This window comes from Drosophila melanogaster, chromosome X, assembly GCF_000001215.4.
Source record: "Drosophila melanogaster chromosome X".
Lineage (NCBI taxonomy): Eukaryota > Metazoa > Arthropoda > Insecta > Diptera > Drosophilidae > Drosophila > Drosophila melanogaster.
In genome coordinates, this window is record NC_004354.4 from 13,285,644 (window position 1) to 13,302,802 (window position 17,159).

At 47.5% G+C, this 17,159-nt stretch overlaps 4 protein-coding genes across 9 annotated transcripts; 3 read left to right on the forward strand and 1 right to left on the reverse strand.

Moving 5' to 3' along the window:
* The first annotated feature begins 63 nt into the window (after positions 1 to 63).
* On the forward strand, positions 64 to 2,098 carry CG15743 (uncharacterized protein). 3 transcript variants are annotated; one of them, NM_001298268.1, is made up of 2 exons: positions 64 to 1,236; positions 1,313 to 2,098. In NM_001298268.1, the coding sequence occupies exons 1-2, from the start codon at positions 708 to 710 to the stop codon at positions 1,849 to 1,851; spliced, it is 1,068 nt and encodes a 355-aa protein (NP_001285197.1). In that variant the 5' UTR covers positions 64 to 707; the 3' UTR covers positions 1,852 to 2,098. The 3 variants fall into 3 exon arrangements, with proteins under 3 accessions (NP_001285197.1, NP_572869.1, NP_001259511.1); NM_132641.2 differs by having other exon boundaries at positions 373 to 1,236; NM_001272582.1 differs by having other exon boundaries at positions 573 to 1,236.
* Positions 2,099 to 2,407: 309 nt separating this feature from the next.
* On the forward strand, positions 2,408 to 8,790 carry Remo (Remoulade). The gene is made up of 3 exons (NM_132642.3): positions 2,408 to 2,982; positions 3,049 to 3,267; positions 3,324 to 8,790. Exons 1-3 carry the CDS (start codon positions 2,720 to 2,722, stop codon positions 8,233 to 8,235), a joined length of 5,394 nt encoding a protein of 1,797 aa, NP_572870.2. The 5' UTR covers positions 2,408 to 2,719; the 3' UTR covers positions 8,236 to 8,790.
* A 39-nt stretch (positions 8,791 to 8,829) lies between these two features.
* Positions 8,830 to 16,772, reverse strand: CG1764 (uncharacterized protein). 2 transcript variants are annotated; one of them, NM_001298269.1, is made up of 6 exons: positions 16,463 to 16,772; positions 10,870 to 11,069; positions 10,046 to 10,368; positions 9,884 to 9,981; positions 9,515 to 9,739; positions 8,830 to 9,453 (listed from the first exon to the last, which is right to left on the reverse strand). In NM_001298269.1, the coding sequence occupies exons 2-6, from the start codon at positions 10,902 to 10,904 to the stop codon at positions 9,328 to 9,330; spliced, it is 807 nt and encodes a 268-aa protein (NP_001285198.1). In that variant the 5' UTR covers positions 10,905 to 11,069; positions 16,463 to 16,772; the 3' UTR covers positions 8,830 to 9,327. The 2 variants fall into 2 exon arrangements, with proteins under 2 accessions (NP_001285198.1, NP_572871.1); NM_132643.3 differs by lacking the exon at positions 16,463 to 16,772 and having other exon boundaries at positions 8,844 to 9,453; positions 10,870 to 11,008.
* On the forward strand, positions 11,439 to 14,267 carry CG1622 (uncharacterized protein). 3 transcript variants are annotated; one of them, NM_001298270.1, is made up of 6 exons: positions 11,439 to 11,596; positions 11,664 to 11,804; positions 11,884 to 12,008; positions 12,104 to 12,544; positions 13,063 to 13,169; positions 13,253 to 14,267. In NM_001298270.1, exons 1-4 carry the CDS (start codon positions 11,587 to 11,589, stop codon positions 12,251 to 12,253), a joined length of 426 nt encoding a protein of 141 aa, NP_001285199.1. In that variant the 5' UTR covers positions 11,439 to 11,586; the 3' UTR covers positions 12,254 to 12,544; positions 13,063 to 13,169; positions 13,253 to 14,267. The 3 variants fall into 3 exon arrangements, with proteins under 3 accessions (NP_001285199.1, NP_001259512.1, NP_572872.1); NM_001272583.2 differs by having other exon boundaries at positions 12,104 to 12,239; positions 13,063 to 13,180; NM_132644.3 differs by having other exon boundaries at positions 12,104 to 12,239.
* Positions 16,773 to 17,159: the final 387 nt, after the last annotated feature.

A 17,159-nucleotide genomic window follows, 5' to 3' on the forward strand; every position in this document is an offset into this window, starting at 1 on the left:
TCGATACGGTCGTAGAATTGGAAAATCGATAAGTCTCTTGGAACATCGATTAATATTGCAGCTTGTTGATTTTATTATATCAGTGAACCTAAATAAAAGCACAAAATCAAATTTCTAATATAATTGAGTGTATCGAAAATGGACGGTATAAACTATATATTACTTGGTAATATCGTTTCGTAAATAGTATCAATGATAGCTAAGTATCGATATTTTCGACGACGTTGTGGTCAACATATTCGAATCCTAAGTTTAATGTTAGTACATTAAGTGAACTAAATAATTTAATACCGCTGATCTTCACAATTATTGATCTTAACATAAATTCGCTGTTCCGAATGTATCGATGGCGCCTATCGATTTAATGCCAGCTCTAGTTTGTTATTGTTTGGTTTTGTTTGGGGCTGTTTTTGGGGGAAAAAACGCGCAACGTGGACGTGAAATTGAATAGATCGGCACCGAGCATAGCTCACCTGTGCTCCCCCCTCGCCACAAAGAGCAGAAAGAAACACCTGTGCCCCCGCCCCCGCCGTCCACACCCACCGACGCGCCATCATCAAGTGTTTTTCGTTTCAGTTCTTGCGAGGGTTTTTTCAAGACAGCATCTGGGTTGATCTCAATGTGGTGATCTGGCAAATACGACAGCACACTGATACACGCATAGATAGAATAGAATAGAATATAGTATATAGTCTAGCATATAATAGATGAGCGAAGACAAGATGAACGGACGCTCCATTCGCATCAACCGGCTGCCGGCCACCATTGTGGCCATCCTGCTGACCTTTGTCCTGGTCTACTTCCTCAATTTCCATCAGGAGGAGCGGCCAGCGATCTACGGCATGCTGCGCAGTGAGAATCCCAGCCGCGTCAATCTACGCAAGATGCTAATAGCCGCCATACAGGCCGCCCAGCGTGGCGGTCTCGAGGTACTGGACGTGGCCCGGAGTCGCCAGCTGAAGGAGCGCAGCAAGGGCAAGACGGACGAGGGCGTCAATGATCCCTTCACGGATGCCGACGGCCGGTCACATTGTGTGATGAAGCAGGGCCTGCAGCGAATCTTTCCCCGCGTACAAATCTTCTCCGAGGAGGACAAGGAGCACTGCAAGCAGGCACACGGCTATGATCTAGATCCAACGGTCCTCCACGAGACCGCACAGATACCGGATGTGACCGTAAATGCCCAGGATGTCACTGTTTGGGTAGATCCGTTGGATGCCACCAAGGAGTTCACCGGTGAGGATGGCTTCTTTAGTTATTAATATTATACAATGGCATGTTCTGGAGCTAAATTTCATTTTTCAATCCACAGAGGAGCTATACGAGTACGTGACCACCATGGTGTGCGTGGCAGTGGCCGGAAGGCCCATCATTGGCGTGATCCACAGCCCGTTCAATGGACAAACCGCGTGGGCGTGGGTGGGCAACTCGATGTCTGAGTACCTATCCAATCTGCATCCGCAGCATTCGCCAAACAATCAGGCGCCCATCATTACAGTCTCGCGATCCCACACGGCAGGTGCCAAGGATCTGGCGAGGGGCATCTTTGGCGAGAATGTCAGCCTGCTGACGGCGGCGGGAGCTGGCTACAAGGTGCTCCAGGTGGTGGCCAACAATGCCACCGCCTATTTGCACACGTCGAAGATCAAGAAGTGGGACATTTGCGCCGGCGATGCTATTCTGCACGCATTGGGCGGCACAATGACCACGCTGAACGATCAGTTGATTAACTACGGACCAGAGGAATCGCCAGTCAATACGGAGGGCCTGCTGGCCACCTTGGAGCAGCATGACGAGTACATGGACAAGCTGTCCAAATATCGCGAGGCGCACAATGGCAAGCTGGCGTAGGGTCTGGTCAGCTCCCCTACATTCTAACCCTTCCCGAGGAAATCCCCTCGCCCACATCGTTTAGGCAGCATTCAAAAATAGCTTTAAGTTAAAAGAAGGAAACCTGTTTTTCGTAATCTCAATGTTTGTTTGTGCGTGTGCTTCTTTTTTTTTGCATAATTACGTTGGTTGTGCGGCGGCGCGGCGGGGTCATGAACCCGGACCAAACCAAACCGCCCAGTTGGCTCAAAATAAACTTATTTTAAACTGAACACATGCCCTTCCTAATGACATTAAATGGGTCTAGACTTTACGCCTAAAACGTGTACTTTATATACCCACTAGCTATATACCCACTATAATAGCTAAAAATTGAAAGAATATTACCCTTTTTGTTAGCAATAAGAATTTTTTTTACTTTTTCAATTTGAATTTTTAAATAGTCGAGTTCTACTCCATAATTAGCCGGGTACTTAACCACACCAGCTACCAAGCATAACTATCGATATATCCCACGAGTGCAGTATAATGCACAATTTTTATAGCTTGCGTATTTTTTTTTACAACCGGGCGGTATTATCTATCGATAGTTCGACGGTCACATTTAGCGTACCACTTTTTTGTATAAACTAAAAAAAAAAGCGCAGTGTATTATTGTTGTTGCTTATAATGCGTTTGCTTAAATCGAAAATTGTTAATTAAATGTGCGCTTCCTGCGCCCGGCATGTAATCACTCGCATCGATCCAAATGGGCGGCCAAACGAAAGAGGGGCGTGGAGATCGCCCCCCTTCTCCTTTTCATTCTCCACCTTCATCGTCCAGCAATCCACCGCTGCCCCTCCCCCTTCTCGGATTACTGCTGCTCTTGTTGTTGTTCTTCCCAAATCTGATGCCGACAGCGACGGCGACGTCGACCGCAGCAGAGGGGGGCCAGGCGGTGCAAGTGCAAACGCATCAAGATACGGAGCTCCCCCAAAATCCCGAAACGGGCATTGCGACGGGACAAGGAACAGCGTCATCGTGCCCACGAAAATGCAGCTGCCGGAGCACAGCGGAAAACATACACAGCCTTAAGATTCGCTGCGATGAGCAGCAGATAACCAACTGGCGGGAGTTGGACTTTGGAGAGGATGTGACCAGTATTGTCAGCATGTAAGTGATTCGATAGTTGCCCCCTGTGGTTCCTCTAAAATGCAAATAACTCACTTATATTTATAGCAATGCCAGCAAGAATTCAATTGCACTGATAACCGCCGAGGATTTTCGAAACTTTACGGAACTCAAGCGTCTGGATTTGTCGTTCAATCTGCTCACCGAACTGGACAAAGACACCTTCGGGGATAGTCTGGCGCATTTGGAGAAGCTGAAGCTGGCCGGCAATGCCATTAGCCACATCTATGAGGGCACCTTTGACCAAATGCCCAAGCTTAAGTTGCTGTAAGTTGGATATCCATTCTAATCCTGGCAAAAACAGTGATATCATCTTCTTACAGCGACCTGTCTGGAAATCCCTTGGCCTGCGATTGCGGATTAATTTGGTTGATCGCCTGGTCGAGCAGTCGTGAAGTGCGTCTACAGCCGCCACCAAAATGCGAATCGCCGGGCAACTTTCGTGGTATGCCGCTAAAGAAACTGCGCGTGGGAAAGGATTTCCATTGTGAGACGCTGCTGCAACCGTTGCTCGAGCTAATTCCCAGCCAGAATCAGGTGGCCTTTGAGGGCGATGAGCTGCAGCTCAAGTGCCACGCCCCACGCGTTGCCATTGGTGTGCCCAGGGAGAGCGAGGATCTGCCGACAAAGGCCTATGTGTTCTGGGGTTGGTCCGAGAAGATACGAGCCAAAAACTCCACGGAGGATATTATTTATCAGGATCCCACCAAAGTCTTCGGCGATGTGAATCTAGAGACTCGCCATTCCACGGACTCGGGCATACTGCAATCGATACTGCGCATTGCCAGCCTAACCCAGAATCACACAGGCATGTGGGATTGTACGCTGCGCAGCCAGCAGGCGAATCTATCGCAGGCCATCGTTCTGCATGTGGTAGCCAAGGGGACGCTGTACTGTGAAGCTCGCGTGGTGCACACGAACAAGGGCACCTACCACTGGCCCAGGACGATGCGAGGCGAGACTGTGCTGCAGGAGTGCGTGGAGGAGCCCAGCGATGCCACACAAGCCCGCCGAGCTTCGCATGAGTGCGGACCATCGGGTGAGTGGCTAAATTTGGATACGGAAAGTTGTGTGTACGTCAGCGAGACGACACGCATACTGGAGCAGTTCGCCAAGGTGAATCTTACGCTGACTAAGGGTCAGAATGCGCTGGAGATTGCACGACGTTTGCACAACTTTACGCAAGCGCAGACGCAGCTGAATCGCATACGAGATCCCATGGATTTGGAGTACATTGCACGCACGTTGGTCAAGTACTTGGATCAACTGGAGCAGCCGCAGCAACAGCAAGAGATAAGTCACCTGCTGATGGACATAGTTTCGCAATTGCTTAACCTGCCCGCTCATCTCTTTCGAGCCGCACAATCCGAGCAGGGAACTGGGCAGCGGCTGCTCCACGTGGTGGAATCCTCGGCCATGCGCCTGGCCTTGGCCAGCACACAGGCGGAACCGTTGCCCGCAGAGATGATACCCTGGCGAGGATCGCTTGCCCAGCAGCGTAACCTATTCGTCGAGTTCTTTAACATCAGTTTGGATGCCTTCGTTAGCCTGTCATGCGTTTGGTTGGAGCAAAGTCCTCGAGGCTTCCAATGCAACAGTGCCAACGATACGATACCCATGTACGAGCATGGCGATATCGATGCCGCAATCCAGCTGCCATACAGCGTGATTGGCAATAGCTCAACCACTTTGCCGGCTACAACGACAATCCGAAGTCTCCGCTTGATGATCTCGCTACACAGGAATGGCAAATTGTTGCCAAATCTGCGAGGAAGCCACAATGAATCCCTGTCTTCTGCCATCATAGGAATACTGGCGTACAGCAGCGATGGTGAGGCGCTGCAGTTTCGGGCCGATAACGAGCTAGATCCGGAAGAGGATGTGTACCAGCAAAGGGTTACAGTGATGCTGAGAGCTCATCCGTATCACAATCCACTGAGTGCGCCTCAACCCGCCTGGTGGGATGCGGATGAGCAGCGCTGGGAGACGAGCGTTTGCCAACAGCACTACCAGCATCGCACTCTGGTCATGTTCAGTTGCAGTCGCACCGGATACTATGGCCTGCTGCAGCGCAGCCAGTATTTGAATGATTTCCGTAGCGAGGAGTCGGGCGCACGTTTCCGACATCCACCGGCTGCTGTGTACGCCGGTTGCGGTCTACTCTTCGCCTGCTGCGCCTTCAATGCGGTGACCTTTGCTGTTTTCGGCCGAGCAGTGCGAATCAACAGAGTGCAGCGGCATGCTCTGGTCAACACCTGGTTGGCCCTGGGTGCACTGGCGCTGGCCTTCTCGTTGGGCATCTATCAAACGGCCAGTCAGCCGCAGTGCCGTCTATTGGGATTGCTGATGCACTATCTCGGACTGTGCGTACTACTGTGGGTTTGTGTCAGCCTGAGTAGCATGTACAAGCGATTGACCAAGACGACAACATCCGGTCAGGGACAATGTCCGGGTCAGGATATGGAACCGCAGCGGGAGCGAGAGCGAAAACCCATTCTCGGCATCTATCTGGTGGGCTGGGGCATTGCGCTGCTCATCTGCGGCATTAGCAGTGCTGTTAATCTGGCGGAGTACGCAACCTATGACTATTGTTTCCTGCACAGTTCCACCACACTGAATGCACTACTTGTGCCAGCCGTCATTCTTGTCATTTTCTGCGGCATTTTGGCATTGTGCATCTATTACCAGCTGAGTCAGCAGGCGGTGAATGTGTTGCAACTGCAAATGCAACATCAGCAGAATCGTCAGTATTCGGACAACAATACGCAGGCAACGGAGCACATCGATCTGGATTGGCTGGATGCGAATGGTAGTGCCACCACAGCGGCGATTGGAGGCGGCTCTGGCAATCATGGTGGTCGCAAGGAGCAGGATCACATGCAGGAGCAGTACAGCACGCTGAGCAATCCATTGAGCAGCATTGTAGACGATTTCGAACGCTCGAACTTATCGCATTTGCGTGGTCACTTCATTTTTCTGGTTCTGTATGCCGGCGCCTGGTTGTCCGCCGCTGCCTACGTGAATGGTGGTCAGGAGCTCTATGTGCTATCATTCGCCGGCTGCTGTTCTGTTTTGGGCATTTTCCTGCTAATCTTCTACAACCTGAGCAGAAACGATGCGCGCCAAGCTTGGTCGCAGGGCAGAGATGGACGCAGCATACCCGCCAAACTGGTGACCTACAACAATGGCAGCCAGGCGAGGGGTGCACACCCATCGAGTATGATGCCTGGACCAGGAACGGCAATGATTAGCAACTCCATTGTGGCCTATAAGGCGAATCCGGGACCCGGCAGCTTGTACGAGGCCAACAATTCGGCGGGCTCGCGTTCGAATAGCCAGTGTTCGAGAAGCATGCGCAGCCAGACTAGGAGTCAAACGAGGAGTCAGCAGGAGCAGCTGCTTCAGGCCAACGGAGCAGGTGGCGTTACTATAATCAACAATACCAGCGGTCAGCCAGGAGCAGGCGGTGGTCCAGCGGCTGGCGGAGTTTCTGGCTCAACCGGTGGAGCACCGGTGCCACCGCACAGTCTGAACGCTCTGCTCCATGGCTCCAGTCACGATCTCATACCTTCGGCGGAGATCTTCTACAATCCCAACCAGATTAACGTGGCCCGAAAGTTCTTCAAGAAGCAGAAGCGCCTGGCCAAGCGGAACAACTTCGAGCTGCAGCGCCAGACAATGCCGCAGATGCAGCTCCAGATGCAAATGCAAATGCAGCTCCACAGCCAGCACAGCCTGAGCGATGCCAGTTCGGAGCAGCTGTACAGTAGGCACCACAATGCGATGACAATGCTGGCCGGCGGCAGCAAGATAAATAACACCAATCTGCACTACAAGAATCAGGGCTCACCGATGGCTGGAGCTCCCAAGGAACACGGCAACATGGGTGCTATGAGTTCCGGCGGAGATTCCATGCAGTTTAAGCGCTTTGTGCCTGCCAGCGCCTCGTCGGCGTCGAAGATCATGCAGGCCAATATTTACACCAACATACCGGAGACATTGACACCACAGCATGAGGTGATCAAACTGAGAGCCAATGGACGCACTAGAACACCTTCCCTGCTGGATGAAACGCTGCACGAGCTGGACGACGACGAAGAGGATGAGGAGGAGGAGGAGCATGGTCAGACGCCGGCGACGATGGAGGAACCGGAGCATGAACTGGAGGAGGAAGACGCCAGTTCACTTGACGAACATGCTCCATTGTATGCCAATACTCTGCCACCAGCTAGCGGGATGAGCAGCCTGTTTCGAAATCGAGGATCATCCCATCAACCCATGAGTTCCACGCCCGTCAAACAGCCCAGCTTGGAGGCCATGAATAGTTTGGGCTTGCCGGAAGTCAGCCTTGAAGAGCCGCTGCTGCAGAAGCATGAGATATACGTGTCCAACTCGCTGCAGGTTACCACCAGTAATAGCATTCAGTTGGACGATGACTTTCCCAGTGTCCTTATCCGCTTCAGTCAGCAGCAGCAGTCCAAGTCGCTGAATAATATCAGTGAGATGCTGGCTGGTGGTGGCGGCGGTGGTGGGAACGCGCCCGGATTGGATAGCCTTGGTGACCAGCAAGAGTCCAGCCAGTTGTCCGTCAACGAGGGCAGCACCCTGGAGGAGCAGCAGTTGCGCCAGATTTACTCCTGCTCCAGCAGCAATCTCAGTCAGCTGAAGGGGCATCATCCGACGGCTACGGTGGATACGGAGGACGATGGTCGCCTGCTTTCCGGCAGTCCGACGAACGAGAGCGATCTGAACTACCAAAACTCGGAGATAAGCATCCGAAGCCATGGACTGTATGCTCCCCAGGCGGACAACGATCTAAATCTAACACTAACCGATGATTTCCGCTGCTATCAATCCTCGAATGCCAGCGATGCAGATGTGGATGTGCTGAACGAGTTCGACGATGAGTTCGTGGCCGCCACGGGTGGCGAGAGGGTGGTAGGTGATGCCGAGCAGGATCCCCATCACGATCATGACCAGGACACCTCCATTGACGAGCTGTACGAGGCCATCAAATGCCGCAGTCCGTTGAGAAACAAGCAGGAGGCCGTCGAGCGCTTCGAAAGAGAAAGAGAGCGCGATCGCGAGAAGGAGATGGAGATGGAAGCGAAGCCACTGAGCAATTCCCACAACGAAAATCTCAACGAGACGATAGAGGATGACAGCAGCCAGAGCAGCGTGATCTCGTACATCGATCCCAGGGCGGCCAACGAGCCACGCCCCTTTCCCAGCTAGCTCGGCTCACTCAGCCCAACCCTAGTTAGTTGTATATAGATTATAGATATATATATATATAGATATACACAAGATGTATAACCTTACCATCCCGCAACAACCCCGCTTGGCCGGCAATCCAAAAGATTAAACGTGCCAGTCCCAAAGTATTTTAGTACCAAGATGTGTACCCAACCCACTGACCCTCGCCAATATGCATATGTATGTATATATATATATATATGTATATATATGGGCAGTGGGCTTATATCTTAAGTTTCGCCCACTTAAAACCTAGCCAGCTAACTGAACTTGTAATTATAGTAAGGACTCCCTATTTATTATGACTAGTATTACTCCACAAAAGATCAACAAATCTCACACTCACCGGAGAAAACTTCATCCAACCAGATGGTCAATCGATCATTTATATCCACAATGTCATAGAAATCACCACACAAATCTCCACCCAAAAGTCCTACACTCATTTGATAAGTTTTAAATACTGATAAAGCAAAATGCATTTAAATGTAGGCTAAGTTTATATTTAGTTATAAATAAATGAAATGTTCACTTAAAGTTAGCCCGGCGTTTCATTCCCAAATGATGCATTTTAAGATTTTTTTTTTAAGAAGAGATTACAAATGTTGCATTTATTTCGAGGACAGACAGTGAACACATTCAACAAACTACTTGTAAAGTAGATACAATTCATAATAGTAATTTTACCATATTAATACAATGATATCCGTTCAACATCGTCATGGATTGTGAGTGGAGGAGGAATGGCGATCATCTATCTGGACGTCGACGGCGATGATACTTTCCAACTCTGATTGAATTACACAACCTATAAAATAACAATGAGCTGGAAAGTAACAGCAGCGACGCCTCAGCGACAATCAGTTTGATTAGCGTCAAAGGTTTAATCTTAATTGTGTAACAATAACAAGAGATGGTGTGTATAAACTATAATAAGATAATACAATTTTGCTGATGCCTGGACAGAGCAGGGAATGCATGCAGTATCCTGCTCCTTGGGCCTGTTGTGCATGTTTCTCATGGCAATGCTTCTCACTCCGGTCGGTTGAACCTCTCGGCTCCCAGAGAGATTCACAAGCTCCGTATGGACTTCCAGCGTCGCAGCAACAAACACGACGAGGTCAGACCACTGGAATATTGGCTAAATTCACTAATATTTATGTTGCGTGTTGGAATGTCGATTTTCTCTTTTAAAGTCTGCCCGAAAGAAAAAAAAAAACAATTAGCATGGCGTCTAATTAGAACGATCGATGCTGACCTTGTAGGCTTCTGGAATTTCCGTTGGGGATCTGTGCACGATCGTTCCATTGATGTACAGCATATTGGCCGCACTCTCCTCGGGCAGAGTCAACTTCTGGTAGGTGCAGATGGCCTCGCGCTCCATCCGCTTGACGATCTCCTGGCAGGTGGGGCTACTGCTCACACACAGCACTTCCGGCCCCGCCATGGTCACATAGTACTTCAGCCTCTTGGTGCCGTTGACCTGATTTGTAATATATGCACATATTAATGGGCGGTGTACAAAGAAAGGGAAGCTTTAATAGACAATCTCAAAGATCTCTTCACAGATGTTTACTGAATTAGTGGATAATCTATAAAGCTTCCAATAGTTATATTATAACAATACCCGAATCGGCGTCACTGGATATTCGGGATAGGCCATGGCCACCGCCCGGGCTCCCTCCTCATTGGTGAAACTGGAGATGCCAACGAAGAATTCGCGACCTAATGCAATTAACACAATGAATTAATTATGATATCATGGTATCTCTTTAAATGAAATATATACCCGTGAAAAGCACATCGCCACCATCGAGCTGAGCGTTCGGATCCTCGATCTCGATGACCGGAATGTCCAGCTCCTTTTTGAGAATAATGGCCATGCTCTCGGCCTCGAGTTGCCGCTTGGGATGCTCCGATCTTCCGATCAGGGCCACTCCGTTACAGATCACCGCACTGTTCTCGACAAATACGCCCTCGGGCAGCTGGTCATCCGGCGGCAGCTCGATCACATCGAGACCAATGGTCCTCAGGAGGGTGCAGTACTGCTCGTGCTGCTGCTTGGCCAGCTGTACGTCGAACTTTCCGTTCTCCAGCAGGGCATCCGAGATTCTACGGATTTAAAGCGGTTAACAATGGATCTGCTAATTGAGGCGCGAATACGAGAACGTCTGAGTGGATAAACGAGTGGGTAATGTACTTGTGTGCTAACTACTCCTTATAAGAAAGAAAGTTATTAATTCCTATTCTTAAGCATTTTGTTTAATGATTGTGGGAGAAACTATTGTAGAAGATGTGTCAAATAGATAAATTAATGCTTGGTAAACAGGAAACTGTATTTTTAAACGTATAACTTCAAAATTGGTATCCTCAGGCTTATAAGTTCTATTTTAGATATGTAGCTATAGAAAGATTTGAATAATCAGATAGATCCAAACTAGATAGTGTTAAAGACAGGATCCAGGAACTGGGCGGCTTGGAAGGTGCAGCCCCACCCACTGGCATGTGTACCCACGAACGTTTGGTTGGGTGACCTAATTCCGCGCCACTGGGGCACTCCCTCCTCCGGATGCGGCAATCCGTCGAATTGAGACGAATTTGGGCTCCACTCACCTGGCCACAATCGCATGTGTGTACTTGGGCGACATGGTCGGCGGATTGGCCACTGGGTGCTCGTCCTCGGCGGCGGAATGCAGATGCAGATGCGGATGCGAAGATGGGGATTCGGATTGGATTCAGTTGGGCACAGTGTGACCTCGCTGCGAATGCCCGTAAAGGCAATTCTTTCGACGCCCTGGTCACTCTGCCATTCACTGGAAATATTTACAAGTTTTTGAAACGATTTAGTAACGGAAAATTACACTTTTTGTTTTCTAAATGTAGTATTACAAATCAAATAAATTAATAATTAAAAGGACAAGCATATAACTGAACGAAATGCGAATTTTCTGTGCATTTTCATAAGAATTGACCCAAAAACATTAGAAGGAAAAGAAAATTGCGCTTACTGTGATATAATAATATATTATATATTATATATTACGCTAACAAATAAGGTTTCATAAGCAAATATTAAATAAATTATTACAAATTATTGAAAATCACGACTTGTGGTGAACAGTCACGACCAAAGCAGTGACCTTAAGAATTGCCCGCTCCAGCGTTATCGATAACACACCGATAACGACTGCTAACGCATACACATCGCCAATTTGGGCATTTTCTCGCATGTAAATTGCAAATTGTGCTTGCATTTTTCGCGTTTTCCCGCGCACACAATCCTTCGGTAGCCGTAAAATTAATGCGCCCAATAGTAAAAGAGCAGTAGGCATGGACGAAGGTGAGTAAGAACATAGCATCCAATCCCCGCGAGCGTTTCATTGATGGCGGCGTCTTGTCTCGTGCAGATTATTCGGCGTCATCTTCGGCCGGCGGTGGCAAGAAGGCCGGCAAGCAGCACAACACGCTGCCCTTTTGGGGCAACGAATCCTCGATGAACCTGAATGCCCTGATCCTGGCCAACATCCAGAGCTCCAGCTACTTCAAAGGTGCAACCAAATCCACACGCGTGCTATTGCCAATCGTCACACTTACTAACCCGCCTTTTTTTTTGTGTACCCCAAACAGTCCATTTGTTTAAACTGAAAACGTACCATGAAGTGGTCGACGAGATCTACTACCAGGTGAAGCATATGGAGCCCTGGGAGCGTGGATCCCGCAAAACGTCCGGACAAACGGGCATGTGCGGCGGTGTGAGTGGTTTATGAAATGTAGCGCTAATCGTTGGCGATGCTTTATGCAATGCATGAATGTATGCACTCATTTTCGTTATCCTATTCCTTTCTAGGTGCGAGGCGTTGGCGCCGGCGGCATTGTGTCAACGGCATATTGCCTGCTCTACAAGCTATACACGCTGCGGCTGACCCGGAAGCAGATCAACGGACTGCTCAATCATACAGACTCGGCCTACATCCGGGCACTAGGTAGGTGTTGGTAAGTCGCATGAGTTCAGCCGTCACATATGCCGTCGCTTGCTCCTGCTCCCCCAGCTCACCAAACGAAACCAAACCACACCATACATCACCCCAAATTTGAAAAAAAAAAATAAGAAAAAAGAAAATAAAATACATGAAGCAGGGTGGGTCGATTTGGACGGTTGCAAACTATAATAGAGAATCTTGGCGGATGGTATTCTATGGATTGAACAACAATCACGTTTCCTTTTCGATTTCAAGTTGTGCCTTTTGCGAGAAGAGGACCTAGCATCTCCTTGCATCTGCCTGCGAAGGTAATCTTTACCCTACTTGCAAATATTTTATTTTATCAAGTATTCATGTTTATGCAATTCCCGGAGCAGTTCATTAAGCATGCACAAATCTTTTCAAATTTATTCGACTTAAATCACCATCTTGACATTCAACCATTGCTTTTTCAGAAATTCCTAACTAAAATCAAAGGAAAAAGTCAAAGTCTACGGTAATTTGCCTATTAAGAACTATTTTTTAGGGATTTTCAGTTACCTATTGCATGATTTTGCCGATTAAATGCTATATAATACATTCATGATTTTTAAATTTGTCCAAAAGAAAATTCCATGTTTTGTCAGAGTGGCCTTTCCCACTAATTGAAAACATATATTCCATTCAAAAATTAATAGGCTTCCTTCCAACTAAGTAATACTTTCCCGTCAATCAAATCGAGCCACTCTACCATGAAACTCATTATACCCCTTTGGCCAACCACCACAAGTTCAACTCCTTGAAAATGTTTTAATCCCGAGTCTCTCATTTTTATTCCGTGCCCCAGGCTTTATGTACTTGCGATACACGCAGCCGCCGGGTGACCTTTACGACTGGTATGAGGACTATTTGCAGGACGAGGAGGAGATCGACGTGAAAGCGGGCGGCGGCCAGGTGAGTCAACTGTATGAGCCACCAATCACACGAAAACCAACACTCGGTTGATAGAACTTGGAACTAACCTAAGCTATTTGCAGGTCTTAACCATCGGACAGATGGTTTATCAGTTTATGACCAAGCTGGACTGGTTCTCCACGCTCTTTCCGCGCATCCCCGTGCCGATTCAAAAGCAGATCGAGAAGAGGATCGAGCAATACTGTAGGGAGCAGGGGGTGACCGTCCATCAGTTGAGCACGGGTCGGTCAACGGCGGGCACTGGTGGTGGTCCTGGAGCCGCTGGCCAGGATGCGGACTACCAGGACTATCCGGAGGGAGGAGTAGAGCGTGGAAGCGGCGGACGTGGCGGTGGACAAGCTGGCTCCCGTTCCAACGCCTACCCACAACCGAATAACTACCGCAACGATTATGACGAGCGTGACTACTATGCTGCCGCGTCTGGCTCGTCCTACGGCCGTGGTCGCGGTGGCTATGAGGACTACCCACCGGCGCCGCTGCCACCACAGATGCCTTACGGCGAGCGCGAAAGGGAGAGGGATCGCGATCGGGATAAGAATAAGGATTACGACCGCCACCGCAGCAAGCACAAGAAGAAGCACAACCATAGACAAAGCTCGCGTAGCCGCAGCAGAAGCCGCAGCCGGAGTCGCCACCGCTCCGAGCGCCATGAGCGCAAGCGGGACGGTGGTGGCTACGAGCGGAGCAGCAAGAGCCGGCACAACGAACACTATGAAGAGCGTGAGCGACGTCATCGGTGAAGACCGATTCCACCCACCAAAACTAGCCTCCTCCTCCTTAAGTTGTTCTGTTACTAACTAACTTTGTTTCACCATAGTACTACTACACATTTTTTTTTAATTTGTCAAACTCTATCTACACTTTGGAAGCCACGAACGTCAGTTGCGCTTCTTACTCAGGTTAAACACTCTCCGAAACCCCGAAATGTTCCATAACTAACACTAAATCTAGACACAATCACATGCGGACACAGCAGCAAGGCTATATTTTGTAATTTGTGACTACACTTACGCTGATAAAATAGTTTTCAAGTTGTGTTTATGAAAATAAAGTCAAAACTTATTTGTTTAAAACGTTTATTGATATTTATTGATATATTCGGTAGTAGAAGCTTTACTGTAAATAGTTTCGAGATAGATCCAAAAATTGTATGGGTTTTTACTTTTAACCTGAGAGAACAAAGTGGATGAGTTCTTGGACTATCACATCCATCAGTGATTCTAATTAGTGATATATATACTGAATGGGATTGAAAACTATTGGATTTGATTGCTGCATACTTTTTAGGGAATCTAGGTTTTTAAAAAGACTTCCTAATGTTTCGCAGTGTTTCTTTTTGAAATGCTTGGCCCGATATTGAAGTTGTGCTTGTGAGAGCTTTTTGTTGAAATATAATCATCAGTGCTGCGCAATTTATAAGCAGGTGCAAAACCAATATTACCAGGGAAACTTCAATCCAACAGACTTCGGTATTCAAATTTAAGAGTATAACTTCCATGTCTTGTTACAGATAAACTAAGAGGATTGCTAATTCCAATAGGATTGAACAATACTCAAATCACTTGTGATGTGTTCAGAAAGATTACAGACAAGTGGAGAGATCCCTGTTCGGGCGCCATTTTAAACTTAGTATTCTGTCATAAAAGAGGGTAATCATTCTCGATGGTAGAGGATTGTGGCAGTTCGCACGGCGGGGCATTTTTCGAGCTTTGAGTCGAGCATGGAATTATAATCGCCAGTGCTGCGCAGATTATTGGCAGCGCGGATCGGTCAGGTGCGACAGCTGAGACAGGTGAGGCGGTGCCAAGCCTCCTGGCCGAATTTCGAATTTCGAATTTCAGTTAGTGTGCAACGCCTGCGTCGAGTTGTCGCCTCTCGCGCCGACCGTTAGAAGAAAAGCGCCGTCAAAAGAAAATCGCCGGGCAGCCAGAAAGCGGCTTATCAAATGTAATTAGCATGTGCCAGCACCAATGAGAGAGTTCACTTAAGCCACCAAATCCGAGCCGTAATCCAAGCCAAAAAGCCTCTGCTAGCGCACACAGACATGCACAGACACTACGATCATATCATATCAATGTCAGGCAATACAACAACAATAACAACAACAACAACAAAAATTGCAGAACACAAACAACAAACCGAAGTGAATGGAGCGAACAACAGTAAACGGCACACAATTCACGCGTGTGCGAATGCGCGCGTCAAATGGCCCGTTTTGACCATTTTGGGAAAACGGGGTACTGTTTAGGTGTGTGTGTGCTTGTGTGTATGTTTGTGCGAGTGCGTGCGTGTGTGTGTGTGTGTGTGCTTATGGCCATAAAACATGATTAGTGCCCGAAAGCAAATGTGCAAAGTTTATGGCTGGGCCAGCAGCACCTTTTCTCCGCTCTCTGTTCTTCACTATTCTCTCTCGTCTCTCCGCGTTTAAGCTTGGCCCGAAACAGAGATGCCAGATTATGGGCGGAATGTAGCTGCCTTCAGCGGGAATCGATTTACAAAAAAAGCTATATTTTTCGAAAATATCTAGAGGGCTATATGCATAGCGGAACTAAATGAAAGGGTTTCTTTATGGAAAAGCGGTTAGTCATAAAATAAAATTGTCACTTAATTGTGTCATTCTAACGAACTGGAATATAAGCTACCTAATTTTGTATTCTAATAAATACCTTGTATCCATAAAGAACGTATGTAATTCTCGGAAATACTTTTATTGCCTAAACAAGTAGGCAATACTTTGAGATCGCTAATATCCGTAGATTGTAGTCTGTTAACTTAGTTGTGTACATTTTTACTAGCCCATTAAAGGTTTCATACCAAAAAACATGAGCTCGCATTTTAATAAACAGTTTGCCATTGCAAAATAATTACATTTGGCGTACGTGTCGTATGAGTAATATTTTTAAAATACGGCTTAATCTTGTTCAAGGCGATATTTTGTTTTGCTTCAATTAATTGTATAGCGCAATAAGACAGTAAGAGTTCGATTTTCTATTGTAGTGAAATTGTTTCATTTGAAAACTATATTACTCATACGCAATGTGCAACGAGGCGTATGAGTAATATTTCATTTCGGTTGAGCAGTTACTATTAGACTACCAATAATGGTTTTAAATAAGGTCTACTGATTGTGTCATGAAAATGCGGCACACTTTGAAGTATTTAACAGTTAAGTGATGCGATTTCTGATGAGATATATTAAAATGGGTTCAGACACTTTCAATTGATTGCATACATACACACTTTAAGTTGCGTATCAGAAAAAAAAGGCTTACCTGTTAGCTCTGGTCTTTGAGAGGTCTTGTGAGCTTTCCGAGCTTCGGATCCACAATTTCGGTCAGTGGGGCAAATTGATCGGGCGTTCCGGGGAGGGGCAATCGCCGAGCTGGCGAGAGTGCGAGAATGCAACTGGTCATTATCCTTCACTATTTTTATTAGCGCTTACCTATTTTCTGTGCTTTTTAAAAAATTTTTTTAAAATGTTTTTTGTTGTTGTCGTTGTTGTTGCTACCTGCGTCTCTCGTCAAATGCATTGACGTAATTGGCCGAGCGAAAAAACTTAGCCGTATATCGATCTCGATCGCAGGTGTGTTAACCTAAAGTGGTTTTGATTTCACAACCGCAGAAGAGCTGGGGGGTGTATTACTTTAAGCTGTTACCACGTCATTCCGCCAGTGCCTATCAGCGTCAGCAAACTAGCGTCCGTGCGTCTTGTCAGTCAACAAAAAATAATATATATAAAATATATAAAAAAAATTAAACCCATGAAAAAGGCCAAGCCACAACAACGCGCACAGAGCCAGAACAAAAAAAAAACAAAAAAACAAACCAACGACAAAAAATCACATAAAACAATAAAAAAAATGCATTTTTAATTGCCCCCTTGTTATTTATACCGCAAATGGTGGGCGGAGGGCGGCGGGAATCGTTGGGGGTGCGGCGGGGCGTTGAGTAATCACCGCGCCCTTGTCT

Coding starts and splice junctions, on each gene's coding strand:
- Remo (NM_132642.3), top strand. CDS start 2,720: ATGCCGACAGCGACGGCGACGTCGACCGCAGCAGAGGGGGGCCAGGCG. Junction 2,983..3,048: donor GTGACCAGTATTGTCAGCAT/GTAAGTGATTCG, acceptor TTATATTTATAG/CAATGCCAGCAAGAATTCAA. Junction 3,268..3,323: donor ATGCCCAAGCTTAAGTTGCT/GTAAGTTGGATA, acceptor ATCTTCTTACAG/CGACCTGTCTGGAAATCCCT.
- CG15743 (NM_001298268.1), top strand. CDS start 708: ATGAGCGAAGACAAGATGAACGGACGCTCCATTCGCATCAACCGGCTG. Junction 1,237..1,312: donor TGCCACCAAGGAGTTCACCG/GTGAGGATGGCT, acceptor TTCAATCCACAG/AGGAGCTATACGAGTACGTG.
- CG1622 (NM_132644.3), top strand. Junction 11,805..11,883: donor GAGCTCCAGCTACTTCAAAG/GTGCAACCAAAT, acceptor TACCCCAAACAG/TCCATTTGTTTAAACTGAAA. Junction 12,240..13,062: donor GGCCTACATCCGGGCACTAG/GTAGGTGTTGGT, acceptor TCCGTGCCCCAG/GCTTTATGTACTTGCGATAC.
- CG1764 (NM_001298269.1), bottom strand. CDS start 10,904: ATGTCGCCCAAGTACACACATGCGATTGTGGCCAG. Junction 10,369..10,869: donor ACACATGCGATTGTGGCCAG/GTGAGTGGAGCC, acceptor TTAAATCCGTAG/AATCTCGGATGCCCTGCTGG. Junction 9,982..10,045: donor TGGCGATGTGCTTTTCACGG/GTATATATTTCA, acceptor TAATTGCATTAG/GTCGCGAATTCTTCGTTGGC.